Source organism: Caloenas nicobarica, chromosome 2 (genome assembly GCF_036013445.1).
Source record: "Caloenas nicobarica isolate bCalNic1 chromosome 2, bCalNic1.hap1, whole genome shotgun sequence".
In the NCBI taxonomy this organism is placed as follows: Eukaryota; Metazoa; Chordata; class Aves; order Columbiformes; family Columbidae; genus Caloenas; species Caloenas nicobarica.
Genome location: NC_088246.1, coordinates 44,593,341 through 44,618,570, shown reverse-complemented (window position 1 = coordinate 44,618,570; position 25,230 = coordinate 44,593,341). Strand labels below are relative to the sequence as shown.

Here is a 25,230-nt window from a genome sequence, read left to right as displayed (position 1 = left end):
ACCATAAACTTTTGCCAAGGTACTAGTTTTTGCAGGATGAGACTCTATGTGAGGAGGTATCACTACATGCTGTCTTCCACGCTGTTTCCTAGCCATCCGTCGTTCACTGCCGTTACTGGAATTAAGCCGACAAACCACTCCATGGACAATTATGTGCCATAGAAATGAGAAAGAACTTATCCATCTGTTAATCCTCTCCACATCTAAATGGAGCAAAATTTTCTACACTAAGTGAAGGCATCAGCTCAAATCCTGGCAGCGCTCCACTATCGATTTATTTTGAATTTCCGCTTTTCAGCCGTACATCTCCCACATCCCTCCCTGGGTCGCTGGGGCACTTCCTGGAGGTCTCCAGGGCAAGGAGCCAGCTGGACTAGTGGTCTCAGCCATGGTGCCTGCCCTTACCAGCCCACTGTCGGCGCTGGCACTTGGCCCCGCTTTCTCCCAAAAACTTACCCGTGCTCAGGCATTGGAACAGGCTGCCCAGGGAAGTGGTGGAGTCACCATCCCTGGAGGTGTTTAAAAGACGTGTAGATGAGGTTCTTAGGGATAGAGTTAGGTTATGGTTGGACTCAATGATCCTGAGGGTCTCTTCCAACTGAAATGATTCTATGCGTAGGAATGAGGTGTTCCGCTGGAGCATGATGTGCCTGCACAGCACCATGTTACCATTATTATTAAAGGCAAGAAGTTGTTAATACCCATCATGTCCATTGGCTACCATCCTCAAGATGATGCCACAAAGTACTTCGAGCAAGTGGTGATACCCCGGGGTTAATACACGTCTGTCGGAACAAAAGTGCCCATCGCTACCTTAGGAAAACTCAAAGGCAGCTCCTACGGACCATAACACCTCACCTTGCCAGAGGAGCCGCCACTTCTCCTTCTTCCCGCGACCTGCGAGAGCTGAGGAGTAACATCGGCGGCCAGAACGGCAACGAGCTGCGGCCCCAGCACCCCCCGACGACGCTCTCCGGACCCGCCGCCACAAGAAACACCCGGCAGGGGTGGCTGCGACGCCCGCGCGGGCCGAGGGTCCCAACGGCCGCCAACGGTCCCCAAAGTCCCCAACGGGCGCCGCCCGCCCCGCTCGCCCCTTACCATCTGGGCCACCTTCAGCATGCCGGCGCAGGAGCGGAAATAGGCGCCGTCCATGAGCTCCGCGTCGGAGCCCGCCGAGGAGGCGGCGGTGGCGGCCGGTGGGGCCGCGGGCCCCCCGCTGCTCACCCCGGTGCGGATCACTCGTGCCCCGTGAGACATGGCTCCCTCCCGCGCTCCCCTCGCCGCCGCCCGGCCCGGGACACACAGACGGGACGGGACGGGACGGCGAAAGGCGGAGCCGCGGGGCTGCCAGGGGCCGGGCGGAGCGCGGCGCTTCCCCGCCCGTCCGCGCTGGCGGGGGCCGCGGAGGGGGCGGGCGAGGAGAAGCCTCGGGGGTTCCCCGCGGGGGGCGCGGCGCCGCCGCACCCGCGTAGGGACAAAAGCGGGGAGGAGGAGGAGAGAGAAGGAGGACCCGGGACGAAGCCGGGCGCAGGAGCCCCCCTCGGGCAGGCACAGGGTGGCCGTCCCTCGGCTCTGGCCCGGCAGCCGCAGCGGGACGCCCGGCCGAGCCCTGATTTGCAGCCGGGTTACGTGAAAATAGAGGCCGAAGTGAGTATTTCCAAGCAGGGAAAGGGACGTCTCGCTGTACGTTTTGGGTTCCCAGAGGGGAGCTCCGCACCGAACCGGCCCCCAAAGCGGGTAGTGGCGTTACTCGGACGATAAGAGACCCCTCGGCGTGTCGGAGTTTGCCAGCGGTGTTCTTGGCAGGGGGCTGCTCCGGTGCTTCGCAGGGGAGATGCAGCTGCAAACAGCATCTTCCCACACGACATTTATTCTCACAAAAAGAACCCCTCGTAAAAGATAATATTTGCGTTAAATGGGCAACAACAGGCAAAATTGTAATGGCTGTCTGAATGTCTTAACCCCATTGTTTGGATTAAATCGTGCAGACATACTAACAAAACTCAGCAAAGGAAGCCATATATTTCCTCAAATTTAAAAATAACTTGTTTTGCTTTCTGACAAGTGAGGTAATAGCAGGCCTCTGAGCTGGGCAGATGCCGCTTTTATACTCATTACCCATCTGCTGCTGCTCTGTTCTGCAGTTAGGATGTTCGTATTTAGTATTTAATAGCTCCTTCAGCAACTAAAAGTGTCTGAGGAGAGAAGACAGGTAAGATCAGATGATCTCCAACACAACTAAGGGACTAGTGTAAGCAATTTACATGAGGGAGACAGAGTTTGCCAGTGTAGGCAATGGTTTGTAATAGCCTAAGCACTACATATTATAGTTTTGGGCTTCTATTAAGGCAGCTAATGGTTGCAATAAAAGATATGACCCATCCCACCAAATTTTCTCTCATGTCATTACCAATCAAAATTACAACATTGCCAGTCTACACAAGAGTAAAACGCTGGCCGCTGAGAAAGAGCTTCCCTCTGCCCTCCCCGCTTCCTCCTTACAGTTCAAGTTCAGAAACATGCACATTTACAGGTTTCTTGCAAGCCCTGTGGAGGAAGATTCTAGTAACTTCCGTACTTCCTATTAAAAAATACATTTTTCTTAACAGCTGATTCAGCTTCTTTAGTTCTTAAATTATTTTCGAAGTGTGTATATGACTGGGGCCCTGCTGATCTGAGTTCAGCTCACTGAAACAGAAATGCCTTTAATTAATATAGGTAGAATAAGCCATAGTTTTTACTCAAATACAGGCATCTTCTGTAAACCACTGGCACAAACAGCCTAAAACACTGATGAACTTGAAATTTTGATTACAGTTCTCATGCTATTTATTTGCACCTTGTTGAGTGCATTATGTATGATAAGAGGTACTGACAACTCCTTAATAAATGAAATTTGATGGCCAGAAGTTGACATCAAGTATCCTTATGTATGTGGGTGAGGGATTTTTCAGAGAGACTGAGTGAAAAAAGTTATTTATAACATCAAATACCTTCACTCTGCAAGTTAATTAGCATTTTGTTTATTCTTCTAAATATCTGTATTAAGAACTTCATCACCCACCAGTTGTTCTTTTAAATAAGGTTTCTTTCAATCTCATGAACACCAAGCAATACCTGCAGCCACAAATCTTGGTTTGTTACATGACAAAACACATCTATCTTATCTTCTTTATCAATATTAGAATATACAAAGGCATAAGTCATCATTTGAAAATCAGTATTTAAGACTAATGCACTGGAAGAAAGAGAATCTTTTGGGTCTTTCTTCAGGCCTGAAATAGGAGGAAGGAGCAAACTTCAGAAGTAATTCTCAGCTTGTACTTATTCCTCCAATTTTAACTAGGTATTCAGAACACTTGAAAAACAGATAGTTGGTACCTGGGGAACAGCTGAGAAATGAAGACAGATGAGAAAGAGCATTGCAAGTAAGATAATTATCTTTCTAAATGGAAAGAGCAAGGCAGATAAGTTATGGTTTGGGAAAAAACACAAGGCTAAGCATCAAACAAATTTCTGCCTAGTACATATTTTTTAAAATTAGGAATTAAGGATTCAACTTACAGATTTGCCTTTGGAAGACACTCCACATCTTTCCTTGAGGATGAGCACCGGAGACTCAGAGAGGTGGTAGGTACTTTGCCAGAATCATTCCTTATCTGGTCATACTGTGGTTTTGTCCTTCATTAATGGGTTTAGTCTGACATGTAACACAGTTTCCATGACAGTTTTTGGTTAAAACATATTACTCCCTCTTACTACCTCTATCCACAAATGTTGGCTGCATTATGACTCTAGACCAGACCTTGCAGTTACCACAAAGTCATGAAACATTCGTGGAAACATAGTCATGTTCTTTGGACTTAAGACAGGTACATCGAATGTCATTTAAGATACAATTTCTATTACTAAGAAAGCATTTTTAGCGATCAGAAATCACTGATGAGATTTTAATTCTGGCTATATTTCTAGTCACATTTTAGCAGTTGACATTTGGATCATTTTTATGCCTTTGATTTTTTTCCAGCAATGGAAAAGACCATATGGGATTTTAATGACACATTTTATCTGTGTAGATAAAATGCATAGTTGGTAGCCCTTCTTCCTTCTCACAACTGGGTAATTTTAGCAAGTGGCTGACAGCTTGACCTTTGTTGCATAGGCCAGATGCAATTTGCAGACAAATATAGGTTTTAAAGTAATATCTTGGCTCCCCTTACACTGAAATCCTGTGACTCCAACAGATAATCAAGAACAAAACAATGTGATCGAGAACAGAATTAGTTGGCTGCTGATAAATCTCCTTTGCTGCAGGGCACATGTGTAAGTAAGCACACACCATTTAGATACAGGGGGAAATAAAGTAGTTTTTTTCTAAGCAGTAAGATTTCTCTACTACCATATACAATCATCCAACTAAGTTTCTGAAGACTGAGATTCCAAGTCTTTATAATCCAGGAATAAAAGATTTACCAATAGTTTTAAACGAGGAAAACTTTAAATAATGTCACAAAGCAATCACAACCTTACCCTCTCCATATAATTCCTGGGAAAAAAATCCTTAGGTAATTCGTACTTGAAAGTAATTTTCAAAGGTATCTGTTTTGAAAGTCATAATCTTCTGTCAATACTTCTGTTTGACTCAAGGATATTTAAATACGAGCATCAAATTAAAAAACTTTATTTGTTAAGCTAACAACTCACAGATGCCAGTAGACAGGAAAGGATGGAAGAAATTCTTTGTTGATAGCACTGGTGTCTCAATAATCCTTTTATGGATTTAATCTTTATATAATTTAATAGGATTTAGAAATCCAGGTATTAATTAGGGCAGATTAAAGGCCTCATCTGAGGATAAAAGAGAAAAACACAGTCCCCTGAGAAAGAAAATGTATTACCTTTAGTAGGTGTTTTGTGATACTCTCAGTAGGTTAAACACTGAGCGCCCAGGGACTATTGTCTAGACTTTTGCCTTGGAGCCTGCTGGATTTGAGAAACCTGTTAAGATAATGTGTTTCAGGTGCAACATTCCTTCAGCGAGCTTCAGACCTACAGGAACAGGTTCCAAAAGCAATCTCATGATTGTGAGAAGCTGTTAGAATATGCAAACTGACAGGATCATCAGAATTCTTACTAGTATATCTTACTCTGAAAAATAAACTTCAAAAGCAACCATGTGCTTCCAGTTTACAAAACATGCACAGTTAGGTCAATTATTTATTTATTTTAAAAGTTTTGGGTGTGTTTTTTTCTGCACAATGTCACTTTTTATACATAATAATGAGACAGTATCAATCTTAGTTTTTGATTTGTAGCATTCAGTATCAAAAGTATACCTGTGACATTTAAAAAGTTACATTTACAAAATTGGCACATTGAGTAAGATTTATTAAAGCCTTAGTAATAACTTCTATACAGTGTCTAGAAAAATACCGTGTTAATCTTAAAAGAAGCAGTACAAAATTTTATTATACAGTACAAAGTCAGTGTTAGATGTCTCTAAAGATGATATTGTATTATAAATAATAATTTTAATATCAGCTTAAAATATATCATGCCAATTCTAACAGAAATGTTCAAAAAGACCTCATCCCTCTTCCAAGTTTTTGTCGAAAATAGTACAATCCTCAAGGTATTTTATACTACAGAATTCATTTTAGCAAAATATTTACTGCAAAGTTCGTGATTGCCAAGATATAAAGCTAAAATACGTATTTCCAGCATAGCAGGAGGTAACCACGAAGGCAAAGAACTGTAGAGAGAGAAAGAAAAAAAATATACATTAGGAAAAGAAATATATTTGAGAACACTGTCATTTATTTGAAAAAAATAGCTATAGGATTTGGAAAAAGGGGAAACAGCAGGCAGACTAAAATAGCACTCTTTCATCTCCTTATACGTGTGAGGCCATTGCAGTCAACACTGTGTAAGTAAGCTTATATTATTTGTAAAAATATGGGCCTAGAAGCAGACAAAACGTGGCGTATTTCAACTTGTATCTCCCCATTACACTGCCTCAGTATGGATCTTATAGACTGGACTCCCACCCATCCTATACCTGCTGGTTGTAACGTCAGTTGCTGGTAAAGGCTGAGGGATGGTCCATGGGGCAGCGTGAGCTCCAGCCAACACTCCAGCCCTGCTGCTGCATCCCAGGAGCTGCCTACAGCCCACCTGTGCCTCAGGATGGCACACTGTGCAGCAAAACAGCTTGTTCACAAAGAAAACTTGGATTCATACACAGGCCCAGACATGTTCTCAAACAGCAGTAGCGATGAGGTTACCAATTCCAGAGGTTCTCTATGGATGAATAAAGGTATTCCTCAGTGCAAACAACAGCAAGGGCAACCACGCTGATACCACCGCTTTGTCAGAAACCAATTACAGCATAAGCCTTATGTAGTGGGCTAGATTTGTTTTATGTTTAAAGATTAAAACTACACAATATCAGGGGTGTTGCTTCTGCAGTCCTTGCAACATATGCACACAGAAACCAAAGAACAGCTGTGAACTATTTCAGTTGTACCGATAAAGTCCAATTCAGTGCCAGTGGTTAAGTTCCTGTTAATCACTGTGTGTCGTTCAAAATAGACAATGTTCAAAATGGTCTTACGATAAGACCAGAATGTTTTGCGCTGGTAACTGAACCAAATAAAGCTGATGCTGCAAACAAGATTAACAGTGCTTTTCTTGGAGGTGAGCAGTGATAGGACAAGAGGGAACAAATGTGAGCTACAAGAAGGGAAATTTCAATTAGATATGGGGGGGGACAGGGAAATCACAATGAGAGTAATCAAACAGGGCAACAGAGGCGTTGTGGAATAGCCACCCTTGGAAATACTCAAAACTCCAGCGGACAAGGTCCTGGTATAGCCTGATACGAGTTAGCCAGATGACCTCCAGAGGTCCCTTCCAGCCTAAAAATATATAATGATTCTACCAATGTTTCTTGCTTATATACCATCATTGGCCTGGGTAGGCTCTTCAGCTCTGACAGCAGGGCACTACTAAGCATGCATACAGGCAGTAAATCTAAGCCCTCCAGAGGGCTCTTGGTGAGTCTTGTGTAATGTAAATTTAATCTGTGGCACGAAAACTGCAGATGATGATGTAGAATATTATTACAATAGAAAATGGTATTATTCTTCTTTTCCAATAATTTTGTTTCTTATGAAATAAAAACTCCATCTAAAATCTTTTTAACACAGAACACCTGCTGGGGATAGATGGTTTGCTAAATTCTCAAAAACACCCATCCACGAAACCCTTAATGGGTTCAGAAAGCAAGAATCTACATTTAATAGTTTATTTAGACAGTGCATTAGATAAACACTATTAGGAGGTATTAGAAGAGATTACAAACATCCCATGAGACAACTGCATTTTGTATAAAATCTGAATCAGCAGGGAAGCTTATCTAGAAGCAAGCAAGGGCCTGTCAACAGGAGTGGCTGAGTAACAGGATCAATAGTTACAAACTGCCAAGGGGAGAAGACCCTGAACACCCCTGAATTGACAGGGATGTAAGTTATCCAAATTCCCAAGGCAAAAACAGAGCAGGTGTTCAAGGCTTTGTGTTCACGGCCATATACAATAAGCTTCAGACAGAAGGCAGGATTTGTGAATAGTCCGGAGAGGACAACTTCAGAAGCATGAACAGTCAGCCAAGTAGCTGTAACTCAGAATTACTCTATACAATTGAATTTGACTACTGTTGCCACAACATGCAAAAAGTTCTTTTACAACTCCCTTAACTTAGCTAGAAAATACGTTCATCTACTCAAAAACTGACAAGGCTCTTTAAAAGCAAAACAAAGCAAGACATTGTTTTTCACCCACATTGACTGACTGCTTCGGATTTCCAAATCAAATCTAAGTAGCAAGACAGTGATGTCAGACTAATTAATGATTTGTGTCCACTTTAAAACACTGGGAAGTTACATGATTTTTCAGGCATTGCCCACCCAACTCAGAAGAAAGATTATAAAAAGTTGAGGCTGTAACAGGAAGATCACTGTAGAAACAGCAATACCACCTCAGGAACTTCCCAAAGGTGCTGTGTATATGGCTCAACCCACAAAAAGCTGAGTGCACCTTATCCACACACATGCAAAGTTAACTGAGTTGGTTTAAACTGCTTTTGAAGTTGTCCAAGTGCTTTGAGGCGATCTGGTGCTCACTCAAGCTGTTGTGTCTACGCTGATGTGCAAGCTATAACCTCTGCCAGAGAGCTGGTAATAAACAGGAGCAGGAGAGGGGAAAAGCAGCACGATCTTAAAAACATTGCAGCCTTTTCTGATGTGCTTTTCATTTCCTGGTAGAATTTCTAGTCACCTCCAAAAACTATGAACTGAATTACAGCTGCCTGTAGGTTTTGTGCATGAGTTACTGTATCAGTCTGCAGGTTTTCAAAATCCAGAAGGGATGCATTTCATCCCACACTTCCAGCAAGCCTACTTTTGACATAACTTTATTGGGCATAGAACTGATTTAAACAGAAAATGAACTCACTGAAGAAGCTGCCCAGCTGTTGTAATTGTGACTGTCCAGCTCTTTGGTAACTGAAGATGCATCTACAATGGCAGCAATGAGGTACAAAAGGAAGGCACTTCCATTAAAACACAGACCCTGTTGAAAAAACAAACACCACGAGTAATTAACATGCGCACGCATTCGTTACCATTTTCAATTCCAACATTACAAAACTATCCTCTGAAATACAATGTACACAGGCAATGCACACAAGAAATGTGATTCTTTTTACCTTGTTCCAAGTTTCTATCTGTAAGATTAAAATTTAACTGCTTATTTTGAAGATCCATAAACATTAAAGCACATTTTGGATAAACTGTTCTCTCCAGCACACTAAATCCAGAAGGGTCTTAAAGGTGGTGCACTATGATTTTCCAAAAGTGAAAATAAAGACACAGTTTGGTTACCACAGCCTAAGTGTTAGGCAGTAAGAATATGACACTACATGAAAAACAAAACAAAACACACACACACCCCACAAACAAACAAGCAAAAAAACCCCTGCAATTTGATTACGCTTCTAATATACAGAAAGATATGCTGTAGGAATCAATAACTTGTGGGATATGAAGAATATTTATAAAGCTTCCAAGACTTCGTTTTCTCCACTTCTGAAGGGGATAAAGAGGGTGTAATTTTGCAGTCATATTCTTCCACCTTTGGGTATCTTTCCCTTCTGCCTGTTTTTGAGAGGAGAAAGAAGCACATAAAACCAAAGAGGATAACAGTCTAAATGGACTACATGGGTCATCAAGAGCCATCCATGGCAGATGCTGCATTTCTCTTCCAAGGAGCAGAGTTAATGTCTCAGGGTACCGATGTTTATTACTAAGAAAGAGCAAAGCAGATACTATTGATCTCACATAACACTACACAGAACAAACAAGGACAGTTTGTTCAGGTTTTGCATGTGAGAGAGAACAGGAAATGAAGAGAGAACAGAAGTCTAAGAAGATGAAAGACAGATAAAAAGGTATGAGGGGGAGTTTTAAAGTACGTAATTTTAATAATTTGTCCTTCACTTACTCACTACTTGGTCGTGGCTATAGGAAGTTCATTCTTATATTTTTTTTAAAAAGCCCCAAAACTCCACCCTGCTACTTGTCTGGCATATGAATTTGGCCATAAAATATACTTTTACTTCACTGGTGCCATGTTTAAGAGGAATATCCATGACATACTTTGCACCCAGCTACAATTGCAGGAATTAGTAACTCAGTTTAGACCAGGTCTCCTAATGTTGTACATGATCTGCTTCCTTCAGCTTCTGGCTCCATGTTTGCACTCCAGAGTGTCACACAAATATCATAACCCTTAACTCTGTTGCCCCAGTTTTCTCTAAATGTTGTCATACTGGTCCAGCTCCAACTTCTTAATTTCCACGGTATAACCCAGTGGATGCTAGGAATATATGCCAATTATTCACTATGAATAGTCACCAACTCTGGCAGAATGTAAAAGAAGGGCTATATCCCAAGAAGAGAAGTCCAGAAGGCAGCAACAACAGCAGTGGCCACATCAGCAGTTCCCTCAGTATGGATCAACAGCCTGAAGTGGTTGGTAAGGAAGCTTCTCACATCCATCCCCAGGACATTTGGTTCTGGCAGAGTTCAGTTCAGATTCAGTGGAGTCTAGCCCACAGACACATGCTCCCGTGATACTCAAGGTTCAAAACTTTCTGAAGCGAAGCCATTCCCTGAACAAGTGCCTCCTCAACTGCAGGTCCCTCCAGAGAGCAGCGTTCTGTGCTGTCATCTGTCAACGTGTCGGTCTTCAGGTCGCCACTGCCTGTATGAGGCTTCCCATGCAAAAAGCCTTCTCACATTTTCCAGAGCAGGCTGAAGGGCACGTGCGTCCTCCTGTGGTTCCCAGGTCCTTGCAACTTCAGGGTGTTTGGAAAAGAGCCACTTACCCACCTTTCCACAGGGAACCACGGGCAGTGCCTCAACACTCCAATGGAGTCCAAGGCCTGGCGCTTGAGGTTTGATTCACACACTTATAAATGAGGGGGGTTTATCTAACCTGTATCAGTTGATCTAATAAAAGGTATTATCGCCTTCCATTATCTGGGCATTACAGTAAAAAAAACAACAACAAAAAGCCACGAAACTGTCAATTTCAGGATAAGATGCCAACAACTGGCAGGTTCAGGTGAACTTCTGTAAAGCACTCATTTTCAAACTCCAAATTTGATTGCCTAGAGTATTTGTTGTTGTTATTTTCAGATTTTCCGTTCCAAAAAGACTCAATTACCTTGGAAAGCTACAAATCCCTGCAATATCTTGTCATGTAGAAAAGAAAAAAAGCAAATCATTTTTGAGAAGCACTGCTCTGGGAAATAACGCTGTTGGGGAAGATGGAATGCAATGCAAACTGATTGGGCCTTTACTGCCAATATATTACTCAAACCAAATGGTTCATGCTAAATTACCATCTGCTTCTTAAATTCAAATTTACCAGATTTTAAAAGCTTCCATCGATTGTTTTAGCAAAGAACTTGCACTATTACGGAGAGTCAGTTTTGAAGCACATCTTTTGGGTTAATTTGCAGTAAAAGTAACTGCATCTTAAGCAATTTGGTAATGTGCTTAACCTGCAAAAAGTGGATTTATGACAGAGAAGTCCAGATGTAATTTTGGATACTGCACACAATAGGCACAGTTGGAGCTAACTGTCGCCTAAGGAGGCAGACAAATAACTAGCAGAGGCTGAAACTCAGAACACTTCAGGGAGTAGGGGGAAGGTGGGCGTAAACTCAATCACTGAAGAAGGTGTGTGTCACTCAAAAAGGCGCGTGTCACTCAAAAAGGTGTGTGTCACACTTTCTTAAATGGAGACATTAGCAACATCTCTGAAAAGAGACACAACATTCCTCTTGGCCAGCCAAGGAGTGGCAGAGGCCCAAGTTTGTCAAAGGCTGTTCCTGTCAGGTCTTTTAATAGCTTAGGGCAAAACAAGCTGGAACGCAAGCATCTTTTATTTACTTTGCATTTATTTTGTTTTCATGTTACCCTTTACCATAAAAGGAGACTACCTTTTGGACCTACATTTATGCGATCTTATCTACAATATGTTTGGAACTCAGAGCAAGAACTATACTCAATATGAAGTAGATACAAATCAAATACTCCAGCTTGTCTACCACGCAGATCGGGGCAACTCATTTATGTGCAGCTGTTGTCTGATAATTGTGCAAAACTGATGAAAGAGGGGTAATTATTAAAGCTGTATACAAATGGATACGAAGATGCTTTCCCTTTAAAAGTACTTAGGTCTAATGCAATCAGAAAAACTGAAACGAAACACACACAAAACCACAAAACAACAGAAAACCACCACACCTTTAAATGTACCCGGACACATTACTGCTGTAATTGAAATAATCCAACATTTCTATAGCAGTATTATAGCCTTAATGGTAATTGCTGGTCATGAAACTTGAAAACAGAGAAGCTATCTGAACACAATCATGGTTTTTCTTATTAGTAATTGCTAGAGCTGGCTATTTATTACAGCAGCAAATGGGAAGATGAAAAGAAAGGAGTATTCCATTTTAGTCACGTACACAATACAGCTGATAATAAGCAACACAGAAGTCAAATATATTTTATCATAAAAATAACAGAATTCTAGTCAATCTTTAGCTAGTAAAAAAAAAATGAACAGCATCTCACTGTATCATACAAACGCAAAGCTAAAATTTATAATTCTTAGATGGGTTACAAATAGCCAGTTTGCTGAGATGACAATGACTTTTAGCATCTGAACACCAGACTGTTATGAAAATCATGTAAAAATATACTGTTGAGAGGTACAGCTAGGCAGGTTTGTTCAAACCACAAAAACAGGATCTGAATTTTAAGTGCCTGTGAAATTTTTCTGTAATTACATTAACTGTTTATCTGATTTGCATTGTCTTGGGCTAAAAGCAAAGGATTACATGGCATGTAATTTACATACATATAATACTATTTTTCAGCCCTATTTTCACAGTAGGCTGTATATGGATTGTCAGGCTGTTGCTACCTCTGAACCACCTTTGCTTTTACTTTAGCAGAGAAAGACTCATGGTTTAAGAGCCAGGGTCTCACTTCCAATTCCTTGTGTTGATTCAAGTAGGGATTTCTGCTGTTCAAGCCATATGGCCAGGTCTCTTAGCTCAGAGGCGGCAGCAGACTCATTGTTCATGGGATGCAAATCACTACAGGGAGAAAAAAAGAGGCCACTGTGCAGAAGTATCAATCACACGCACATTATTAAAAATCAAGTCACTACATCAACTGCTGAACAAAACAGTGAAACATCATAGGAGAAGTGCTTTAAAAATGTCTCGGTAGTATGAAGGTTAAACACTGCAGGTATGCAACCACACTAATGAGGGAAAAAAGCTGCAAAAAGCACTAGTACAGTAGGTTACCCACACACATAGAATGTATCAATGCTTTACTCTCTTCATAACCCAGTAAACCTGAAACCACAAAGAATGATTGTATTTACCACCGTGGTCCATGGCACCTGGGGGATCCTGGTGTAGGTCATTGTCATGTAGATGATCAGGAAGAAGACGGTGAGAACCCAGTAAAACACAGCTACAAACATCACCCAGCCAAAGGCTGGATATAGAAAGTATTCTGTTCCAGCAATCAGCGTCCACACCAGCAGCCCCAATACCTGCAAAAGTTATGGAGAAAAAAGAAAACTGTTACACAGTCTTAGACCTCACACGTTTGTTCTAGGTCAAGGAACGACAGCACTGCTATTCACATAACCACTTGATGAGCCGAGCTGGGATGCTACACTGACAGAATATTAACCTAACAGCAAAAAAAAAAAAGTACATATAAAATTGGTTTTGCTCTGGCAGGGTGTCACAAAGTGAAAGGCAGAACAAGGTGTCTCAGTGTTGATTTAGCTCACCTTTCACTGTTATGGAGCCATACCTGCAGTGGTGTTACAGCTAGCTCTCAAAAGGATTGCTAATTGTGGCCTACTAGCTTATGTGCATGAAGGTAAATAATATTATTTTGCAGTCAGTGAAGTCACTTTAGAAAAAGAGGCCTGTGAAGGACCCCTGGGATATTCAGGTCCCATCTGCCACAGTCACAGGTAACTGAGTAGTTGAGGTCTAGTTCAAAACAGTCCACACCTGCCCTGTGGACTGGCAGGCACCATAGGCACAAAACAACTCCTAGGATTTTATTATAAAAGGTATTAGTAAAATATCAGCAGCCACCACCACTGTAACACGCTGCTGGACCAGAGCAGGCGAGATGGGGAATGCCATCGTATTCCACAGTTCTTAAAACATCGCCCAGGTGACCTGACCCTGAATAGCAGACAAGAACTCACATTTGAGCAAAGTTCCCAGGCAAACCAGTCTGGGGGGAAAAAAAACTCCTTCCTGATCGTGAAACTGGCAATACGTTCATAGCTAAGACATGAAGGAACACATGAACCAGAGATTTTAACACACTCTCTCTCCACTTTTCTCTAGTATTAGGTGATCTCCAAGACATTAAAAGGGATGAAAAGCAAACAACAGCAAAATCAAGGCATATGCCTCAGGAAGAAAAAAGTGTGTATTTTGCAAGTTTGTGCAGCAATTAGAAAAACATCCTAATTATAAAAAGAAAGGGATATTGTATACCTTAAAAACAAACCAATCAAGTAAACCAAACCCCACCACACATGGTTTACTGAAGTCAGGCGTGGGAACTAAAATTCTTATATTTGAAACGAGGCTCATCTCTTTTTGCTCTCTGGACTACAGTGAAGATGCCCAGCAGTGAGAAATGGAAGATGACATTAAAGCAAGTAGCAACACACTTATTTAACAAACAGCAGCCATAGCTGGACAATCTAAAGAACCTTCTACCCCAATACTCTGTCTCCAGCAGATATCTGAAGAAGTGCATGAAGAATAGACTATGCAATAGTAATATTTCATTGGACTACATTCCTCAGCTCTCCGGAGCATACAGTGGAAGGACTTTCTGAGCCTACGGTGGTATCTTTGTACTCAATAGCCCCTGAAAGAGGATGACAGTTTTGCTACAGCTTCATTTGCACAAGAGCTGATCCTATTCCCATGCAAGTTGTTGGCCGTGGTCCCATTTATTTTTCTTTTACCGAATTGAACATGTAAACATTAATGATAAATCTCTAAACATTGTATACAAGACAAAACTACACTGTTAAACAGAAGTTTATTGTAATTGGTCCTGCTAATTTTCAGCAGTTATCCCTATCTGTTTATTTTATCTTTAATTCATCCTCCAAATTGCCACCCAAACTTAATTCAGCCCTCAATTTGTTGTCTTGTGTGATCACAGTATATTCCTGTATATTACTTGTACATTCATCCATATCTGCACCATGAATACATAAAAGCACAGCACAAATGTCTATTCAATTTTTTTTTTTTTGTCTTGTAATAATGTCTTGTGACATAATGGTCTTCTAAATAGCATTTTTTCCACAGTTTTCACCAATTCAGCAATTTCTCCTTAATAGGAAACCCTAGAACTTGCTCAAACTGGGAGAAAAACTCCTACTTTCCACAGCAAACCAGGGGAGGGCAGCATTGCCTCACCAGAACAGTTCAAATAGCATTAACTGGGTAGTCTCAAATATATGCTGTTCTTTAATGCAAAGTTAATGGTTCAGCAATGCTTCCCATAGTTCATTTTAATTCTAGTTCCAACAACATTTTACTAATAGCAGCGATTCAGTTAATAATACCTCGAATTGCACAAACTACCCATGATTAGATTAAAAACCAACTCAATTTTAGTGTAACAACTGCTCTAAGATTAAACAGTCCTGATAGCCTGTTCAGCTAACAAAATACCGTTTTCTTAGGATACAAAGTTGCTTTTCATTGTGCTCATCCACTTTAACGTAAATTTAAATTCATCATCCAGAAATTATACCAATGAATAATTGGTTTCGTGCTTGATAAATAATTATTAAAGACAGATTTATCCTAGATCTGAATATCTAATAAAATACCCAAAACAGAAACTTTGAAGATGAGACAAAGAAAACAACGAAATAAATCATCATTAAACACCATAATCTACTAACAACAGTGTTGGGTTTTAGAAAGCTTTTAAAAATAGAAGTGGACTTCTTCATAAAAAGCACAAGACCATGAAAAATGCTTAATACTAAATTCAAAACATATAAGATGGATAAGGACATCTCAGCTTATGTAATGGATTATTTCTGGAAAGAGTAAAAACTTCATAAAAAGCAAATTATTAAAACAGAAAAGGAAAATTTTGAGGTTACGTGAGACTACTAACCTTACGTTACCACACAACAAAGAGAGCAAGACATTAACTAGAGCACTAGTATTCTCACTGGTCACTGTTTTTTTTCCAGTAAAATTCTAACTTGGTGTTATCACCTCTCTTTCATGATCATTTTAATATTTAAGTGTATTGTATTCCAAAGAATTGCTTTTAATGCATGTTTTTAGATAGCCCGTATCAATGGCAGAGCAATTTATCTGAACAATTGAGATGCACCATGGATGTTACAGATTTATATTCTTAACTGGTTCTTGGTTCATATGCATCATAACTTTGATGGGTTGCATATTAGAGCGCATCTGACATTTTCAGTTAGATCCAGATACTCTTACTGCATATTACTGGAGCTGACAGGCTGAAAAAATATTTCAGATTTCTTGATTAGACCTGAAAAGGTCAGATCAGCCCATGGCCAACAATTCACTCAGTGTATAGTTAAATTATATGGCAAATGGTTTTATTACATATGTAAACATATGCAATAAATTGATTTAAAGTTCACACTGGCTGTCAGCATCTACAAAATACCTAAGAAGTCAAAGGAACACAGACATCTAGACAAGTCTTTTGTGATTAGCTTGTCATCTCAGCATGTTAAATACCGAGACAGCTTTTGCGGTGTTAAAAGCCTGTCTCTTAATACTCTGACTGTCCCTTACATTACACGTTTGCTGTTCAACAGATCAGTACAAACTGGATGACACTTGTGCATCCGCTGGAGCTGAGAATGCCGCTTTTCCTGCTGATTTGATAACAAACCCCCGCCCAGGGAATAACCGGGATATATTCAAATGCCATCTCGATGAGCATCTAGCGTACAGAATCTGGTGAGTGAGCGATAGGTACGCGTTACCGTAAATCAGAGACCGGCAACTGCAACACCTGGGGAGCGCCCACAGTAATTCAGCATGTACAGATCGTACAGAGCTTCCCAGCTTCACCACGTCAGATCAGCTGAAAGCCAAGGGAGAAAGCTCCATGCAGGGACAGGGAAAGGCCTGTATCTCCTTATAACCAGATATGCTAGAGTGTATTAGCAATAGCTAAGTATTTCATTTTAATTCACAAGCAAGTCAGAATATGCTTATTTGGAATTGTGGCAACATACTACAATCCTGTCAAAAATGACTTGGAGAAAGGGAGGGAAAAACAAAGCATCAAGACAACCAAAGGAAGTAATGCATGTGGTAGTTGATGAGAGAGGATGCTGGGTCCTAAGATGCTGGACCTCTCCAACTGCGTCCAGTTTTTCAAGTCAGATGGGAAATAGGGATTTCACTCATCAGTACATGATAAAGGCAAGCAGTTTTCCCTTGTTTATTGCAGTCTCTGATTTCACCTTGGACATCTATTTTGTGATCATTTGGCTGCTGCTTGATCAGGTATCTCCATTACTAGAATGCATTAATATGTCAAATGCACTAATGCATACTTCAGCAGCTGGCAGATACCATAAAAAGGAAATAACTTTGTAGCAAAGTCCAATATTATTGAGTGTGCAGGTTTAAAATTAGATGCTCCACTGCATATTCAAACCCTTAAGTAAGTGCCATATTTTTTCTGCAGTGCTGAGAACTTAAATATCAGACTATTTAGTCACTTGAAAAAAAAATAAAGGCTTTGTTGCCTAATAGAGGAGATGCATCTTGTCTCATGTCGCTGGTACAAGTCAGCAGGTATGAAAGTAGGTGTAAGATTGAATCTGGGTATTCAGTCTTGCTTTTTGAAGCAGCTTAGAAACTGCAGAACTGAATTTGTACTTGCAAAATGTATTTTAAAAGTGTATGATGTGGTGACTCCTCTCCAGTTATATTAAGCATTACAAATTCTGCAGCATTCGCCTTGACTGGTTAACTCAGCAATATAGTAAAAAAAAGTTTATGTAGCCCTTTCAAAGAAAAAAAGAAGTCTCATTGTGGCAGGACTGATAGGGAGAAACACCTAAGGCTCATCTAGTTTCATGAAATAAAATTAATAATAAAATAATAATAATAATTTTAAAAAACACCACTACAAAACCAAACAAAAACCCAACAAAACACCAAACACAACTATTTTGCATGTTTGCCTGAAGCTTTTACTATTCTTTATCCTAGAGATGCTTTCTGTGGCCATTTCAGTTCTCTGTGTGCATAAGTATTATAGGATTTATACAGAATTGCTACTGGCACAGGTGGAAGTGATGGTGGAAGGAGACTAGAAGAGTTGTGCATTTGCTGCAACAATTATCTCCTGTATTTAAGCCACCTAAACATGGACAGAATCCAGCAAGTAGAAAGCAAGACATCTTGTCTCTCCTTCCCAAGAAAGGAGATTTACGACTTGAAGGAAGACAGACCATTCTAAATTATTGCACATCATTATTTCACCACTAAATCACGTCAGGAGCTACCTCAGCAGCAGCACAAGCAGCCTATGAATGTCTCAGCCACCATCCTTTTCTGCCCTTGGCTACTCTCTGCATGCAAAAGAACCCCAGGGAGTCTCCTGTGTGCAGAGAGAGCACAAACATTTCTCGTGCCTGCTCCTTAATTTCTTATCTCACCTTTCATGGCCCTTGGGATGACATGGTTGGAGATAATTTTCATCTAAGGGAACTAAGGGGTAAGCGTGGATTGCTAAGGGCAGGCAGACCAGCAGTTCAGCACGACAGGGGCTCCCCTTATTTGATGCTGATTAGTCAAACTATCCTTTGGGTGTTTGTAAGCAGGTGATGAGATTAACAAACATTCTTCCAATCTTGCCCTGACATGGATCACACACCAAAATGCAGGATCTTATATTGTGAACCAAAATGTCCAGAGGGGGGGGAAAAAAGGACATTTCTCTTCTATTGTTCCTGTAAGACATGCCCAGGGTCATTAGTTGTAAGAACAGAATAATATAATTGTCTTATATTTGACAGATACAGAATTTTTTTTTTCTTCCAGCTATGATTAAATGGAGGTAAATGTTTGCACTGCAGTTCAATAAGGTTTTTAAATACAAGTTTTGTGGTCTCAAGCACGATCGATGAAATGACATACTACGAATCTGCCTTCTGTCAGTAGAGGGAGCAAAATCATTGCTTTTTCTTAGGAAAACGCTTCAGAAGGGGGCACCTGCGCAGGCTTCAGATGCCCAACAGAAACAAAGAGGCGATTCCCATCCAGTGCCAGATTGAAGTAAGCGATATATATACAGAAATCTTTCACAAGGTTTATGCTAAGTCAGAGCATCTGCACGAAGCAACGTGGGTAGGTTCACTTCCATACTGGCACCAACAGCAACATCATACGTAGGTTTATCCACAAACTACTTGAAATAAGGATCATTTATTTGTTTTACTTAAACAAACCAAAAGCCAAAACCTAAAACCAACCAAAGCCCACCAAAACCAAACAAACCCAAAATTTAAAAAACAACACAAAACTATTCCACGCTATTTAGAGAAGTGTATTAAAGTGTCCATGGAGGAAAAATGCTTAAGAAAAAATAAGGTGAAAGCCTGCAAGTACTGGATAAATCAAATATCAATCCAGACTAAAATACAAAACACATTAAAAAATCTTGTTTGTACTGCGGTCAGAGAAAAGACGATAAACATGTTTTAAAACCTCAGCTTTTAAAACTGGAAGGATTCAAACTTAAATAAGATTTCTATTAACACTGAGTAAAGATGCAAAGACAAGGAAATTCAAAAACATCTTCAGCTACATTTTTTAGAGATAGAAGATCCTTGCTTAAGTGTCTCTGAAATTTCAAGGACCACGGTAAGGTACTCTGTAATAATCTAATCAATCTATTGCCTTAGACTACTGCTTCTCTTTCCCAGCCTCAAACACTTTCTAACACAAAACATTACAATGAGCTGACATCAGGCAATCACTACAGTTCCCCTCCTCATCACCAAAAACACTGTATATATACCACTTTTCTTCATAAGCATTTGGTGTCATGAGGAGTTGGAAGCATTCATCTTGCCAAGAGCTCCTTGATGGAAGAAAGCTTTGTGATTCACCTGGACTGCCTTCTGCTGAGACAGTCCCACAGAAAAGAACTTGGGCTCTACACAGATGCAGGAAAAAAATTCATTTGAATTCTGCATGTTTTTAAGGTTGTAGACCAGATAAGAGAAAAGTCTAGTGTTTTTGCTGAGACTTTCAGGGCCTTGCCATCCTAGCAAAATTTAAAAATCCACACTGCTTGCAGAAACACACCAGTGGTCATAATGGATATACCAACAAAGTGTGTTATCATTTATACAGTACAACTCAGCGTCAAACTGAGTAGCAGCTACAGATCGAGTCTCTCCTACCTTTGAAAACATTTCTATTCATAATAAAACTGGGCAAAATCCAGTCTCTTCTATGTTCACAGAATTTCTAAAAATTATCTGAGTACCTTTAAAATTATTTTCAAGCAATCAATTTCAGCATTGAATCCTCCCATAAGTCTTCAAATTTTCTGTCATGCTGAGCCAGTAAAGAATCACAGAATGATGGAATAGTTTGGGTTGGAAGGGACCTTCAAAGGTCATCCAGTCCAACCCCCCCGCAATGAGAAGGGGCATCTACAACTAGATCGGGTTGCTCAGAGCCCCGTCCAGCCTGGCCTTGAATGTCTCCAGGGATGGGGCATCTACCACCTCTCTGGGCAACCTGGGCCAGTGTTTCACCACCCTCATTGTAAAAAATTTCTTCCTTATGAAGGGCTAGTCCTGGTGTGCAGACCATGACACTCATTATCCAGATCAGCCATGCAGTGAGGATGTACTGATCTGGCCATGGCATACATAAATAAGGATATCAGCTTGCACTTACAAGAGAATTCACACTGAGAGGCAGAGCCAGCTTGCAGGAGTGCCCAAGAAACTATAACATCTTACTGGGAAAGAGCAAAATGCAGTAGCACACCACAATTTCATGTTATCTTACTGAGCCTACCGCCCATTAAAATGAATAAATCAAAGATTGTCCTTCTCTAGCCTCCGCTGACCACACTGCAACTCATGCAGGAGTCTTCTGTGATACGGTGCTCTGGCTCACTGTAACTGACAGCTAAAAAAACATAATTGGAGGGTGGGAGAGAGTAAGGAAACTGTACTGTCCACCCCAGCAGCGTATCACAATGCTCAAATGTCTCTTCACTTGAGAAACATGCATGGAATGCATGAGACCAGAGCAAACACCAGTAACACAGACCAAAAGGAGGTAGCTTAAACTAAAAGAGCAAGAGATATTTTCTACAAAACACAGACTGTCCCATTTCCCATCAAACATGTGAAATCGCTACAGAAGAGTTTACTTCTTACAGTTTCTCAGGAAGTTTTGTGTGAAAAAATAACTAAAGGTAGAGTAATGGATATTCAGAAGATAAACAAGAAGTAAGATTGTACTCGGGTTGTAAATTTTGTTCCATGTCATCAAAAACATCACAACGGAAGATAGAAACTGTTAGGAAAGAAATAATTAAAATCTCCACCAAACAGAGCATATCACTGTGCCTTATAAATCAATGGTGTACCCACGCACTGAGTATGTTCTGTTCATTCCTCTCTTCCATTTCTAAAATGATTCAGTAAGATTACGCAAGGCACAGAGAATGGCTCCTGCAAGAAAAGAAAGTAAAGGCTGGAAAAAAGATGAGTCAAATTTCTCTTGAAGACTGAAGGACGATATGACAGAAGTCTGCAGAATGGCAAGTGGCATAAAGAAAGAAACAAGGACTGGCTTAGGACTCGCAACACAAGAAGCATACAGCTAAATTATCAAGCAGAAAGTTGAAAAACAAACAGAAGGAAGTGGTATTTAAAGAAAAAAAAAAAAGAAGTAAAAAACAATACATAACCAATTTACATAGTTCATTGCCACAGCAAACATCATACACACTCCTGGACAACAGGTCGTCCCTGTCTGTGTATAATACCTATATAAATGATAGTGAAGATGCGACTTTCAGCTCTGGAAATTCCTCTATGTGCAGTTTGCTAGAAACTAGAAAACTATAGCAGAGAAGGATCTTGCCATATGTGCTCTTTCTTACATTCCTCCCTAAGTTTTCAGTATCAGTCATTATCAGAGACTGAATACTGGACTAAACAGACCACTGACCAGATCCATTACAACCACCATTACTAACTTCTCATTTTAATTTGCTTTACTTTCCTGAAGGAGACCCTGGGAACCAAGTATTGGAAGCTGCAGAAGTGTTAATGAATAGGATGGGATGACTACATGCCACATCAATATAAGATTTGTTTCTAAAGTAGAATCATGAGGAATAATCTCAAGCAATGGTGAAGAAATTTGCTTGAATTATATCATCATAAAAATCTATCGTCTCAGCAGAGCAGTGGTTAATCATTAACAAGCCATTAAAATGTGTACAAAGCACAAAGATTGGTCCTTGTCCCAGGGCACTTTCCACATTAAATGCTTTAAGGTTTTTGAGGGTTGCATTCAGGAGCACACTACCGTTTACTGACGCCTGTAAATTCTAACTTAACGCTCGTGTTTTGCCTGAGGATCTGCACACACACAAAGACATTTATATAGGTTATTGTGCACTACGCATATATTAACTTATATGCCCTTGCTAACACAGTGCTAGCCATCATTTTATCTACATGGCCACAGCAGAAGACACAGCCTCGTCTTTGCCCACAGTGCTCCATTATCTGACAAAGGTATCTTCATGCAGAATATAGTGTGATGGGCCTGCCCCAGGCCAGTTAGGAGAAAGACCTGCAACCACCCCAGAGCTGCTGCAGCTGACCGGGAACGCACTGGTTCCCACTATCAGCAGCTCCATCAGGGCCACGGTTTAACGTAAAAATAAAGAAGGGTGGTGCAAAACACCACTGAAGACAAGCAGCCTGTCCTAAAAAGCTCTTACCTCTCCGGAAGGGCGCTGGGTGAAACAGTTGGAAGGCAATGACCTCCACAGCACTTAATCTCAAAACATTGACCTCAAGGCAAGGAGACCGCCTGGCCTCTTATCCAGCAATCACGAGGGATGCGAATAAAAGGAACGGCTGCCGCTCCCTTTTCCTTCCACTTCTGGAAGGCCTGGCTGCAGCAGGGATTGCTCCCACCACCTAGCATTTCCCGAAAAGAACTGCCTTGCTGTGGCAAGGCGATGCTGTTGATTTCAAGATTTCACATCCACCATCTTCAGAGTTTCCTGACAGAGCTGGGAGAGGTGGTGCTGCCGCTGCAAACACCACAGTGTCGCGGAGCTGGGAATTGCTCACTGGAATGAACTCCTGCAACGCTTTGCTCTTCAGCAGCGGAGAAAGGAAAATGTAAAGCAATAGTATACTAGATCCAAACACAAAATAATCTGCCTTTTCAGCTACTTTCTGGGGAAATTTTTACTTAATGCTGCTTTTGAGTATGAATTTTAAAGCAGACAATTACAAAGCAAAATAGTCACACAGAAACACACACAGCACAGGATAAACGTCTTTGTTTCCCAGTGGTTGCTCTTATGCTGCCTCTAGAGGTACGGGATTTTGTACCAAATCTTCAAATTTTTCCCTAACACCTTCAGTTTTAAAAATTGCACATAAATTCCATACTCCAATTATATTTTTTTGTTTTAAAAGCCTGGTTATAAGTCATCAAGGTGGGTGAAACTACAAGGTTAAATGTTTTTGTATTTAACATTAAAATATTAATGCATTCTGGAGCTCTGAGTAAAAGTTGTAGCTGATTTCTTTGAGAAGTAACATTCACAAGTTGGTCCTTTAAACACTCTTGTCCTTGTACAGGCAGTATGACAGGAAAAATACATCCTATATGACCCACAGGAGATACAGTAGTAATTCACTGAATTGATTTGTAATAAGCCCTATGATCAAATCCATACTATGCTGTATTATTTCAGTGATTTCAGTTTTAAAAGATCTTCATACTACACAATTATGTGCAGATTTGAGAGCTCATATTAGTAGAGAGCATCAGCTACTTGGTAGAAGGACTTCGAAGGGCTTGCAGTGCTTCTTTGCTGCAAATTAAATAAAAAATAAATTTTTCTTAAAAAAAAAGGAAAACCATACTGGCAGGCTTCTTTTCTTGAATTCTTATTTTGAGATTTGAAGCTGAGATTTCGAAAAAATTCCTCTCCTCACATTTAACAAGAATTTCCATGGATGATGAATTTCTCATCTCTTCAAGACAGAAACCCTCCTAGTTTTTGGGTTAGGGTTTTTTAGGGGCATTTCATGCGTAGGGCAGATGACAAGCTTAAGATTCTGCCTTTTGTTTGTCCAAATGTAGGGACTGGTTCACAAATACATGGACGTTTTTCTGAGAAAGGCTGCAGGCTTTCAAGTCAAGTAGAAGAGATGTATTTCTGGAGGTAAAGACCACGGTACAGCCCTTGTGCTCTGAATACAATTTCTCCTTTATAAAGCACACGTACAAACCATGAGTGCGTGGGTTTAACCTTCTGCGTACACTGAATACATGGATGTCTTCGATACTTTTGGAAGTACATTGTGAGGAAATTATTCCCCTTGCACAGAAAAATTACAAAAAAACCCTATTAACTTTAGTAATTGCTAATTCAGTAATCTCTTTTTACTTTTATTATTTAAACTGGAAAAGCTCAGAAGTGGATTCTGAGCTCAAAAGATACAGGGTCATGGGTGTCTGGCTGAATGAACCTTCCCCAATGTGGCTATTTATTATTATTTTTATTACTACAACTACCATTGTTTCTTTACAGAACATGATGGTAGGAAGGGTTTGCTATTCTAACAAATTCATGTAAGTGAAAAGAGGTTTGAGTTACCTGTGTGTTCTTCTACCTTTGATCTTGCCTCTTCTATCTAAGTAAAACTTTTCCTTTTCAAGTTCTATAGCACTCCTATCTTCCTTTCTCCTATCTTCCCTGAAGGAATACAGTTCCTGAGGGTAGAAAAATACCAGCTTCTCAATAAATGGCAATCATTCGTGCAAGTTGCTTTTAACATTTGGTGCATGTGTACACATAAAATACACACACCCACAAAGAAAGTCATTCTGCCATCATTTGTATGTTAATAAGGTGAACTATTTTAAAAATAATTCCTAACAATAGTTACTTATGAATTATGACTGATTATTTATGTGGTCCACTTTGTTTAAATGGTGTCTACTTTCTTCAGGAGAACAATGCTGTATACAGCTGCTTTATTAATAATGTCACTGGCTCTTTGTTGCTATTTTTACATCTCCATCTTCCTGTTAGGCCATGTAAATAGAGATGCCTATAATTAGTGGACACACGGCATTGTTTCACAAATCTTAGCTGTTACATTAAAATAGAAAGCTTATTACTTCTTTGGGAATAACTTTTATTTTGCTGTATAAAGCCAGATATGATGTGTTGGAAAAATCAAAGACAGTATCCA

At 40.4% G+C, this 25,230-nt stretch overlaps 2 protein-coding genes across 4 annotated transcripts in view; both read right to left on the bottom strand.

Moving 5' to 3' along the window:
* CMTM7 (CKLF like MARVEL transmembrane domain containing 7) overlaps window positions 1–1,334 on the bottom strand; it is a 28,214-nt gene extending 26,880 nt beyond the window's left edge. Inside the window, exon 1 of the mRNA XM_065628952.1 lies at window positions 1,102–1,334. Coding sequence (XP_065485024.1) covers window positions 1,102–1,260 — 159 coding nt within the window. The 5' untranslated portion in view covers window positions 1,261–1,334. The remainder of the gene's footprint in view (window positions 1–1,101) is intronic.
* A 3,873-nt stretch (window positions 1,335–5,207) lies between these two features.
* The window catches only part of CMTM8 (CKLF like MARVEL transmembrane domain containing 8), a 37,199-nt gene continuing 17,176 nt past the window's right edge, over window positions 5,208–25,230 (bottom strand). The window contains exons 2-4 of one of the 3 annotated variants that reach the window (XM_065629594.1): window positions 13,033–13,206; window positions 8,515–8,631; window positions 5,208–5,755 (exon numbers count right to left, since the gene is read on the bottom strand). In XM_065629594.1, the coding sequence (XP_065485666.1) occupies window positions 5,672–5,755; window positions 8,515–8,631; window positions 13,033–13,206 (375 nt within the window). In that variant the 3' untranslated portion in view covers window positions 5,208–5,671. The remainder of the gene's footprint in view (window positions 5,756–8,514; window positions 8,632–13,032; window positions 13,207–25,230) is intronic. The other 2 variants (XM_065629595.1, XM_065629596.1) reach the window with 2 other exon arrangements.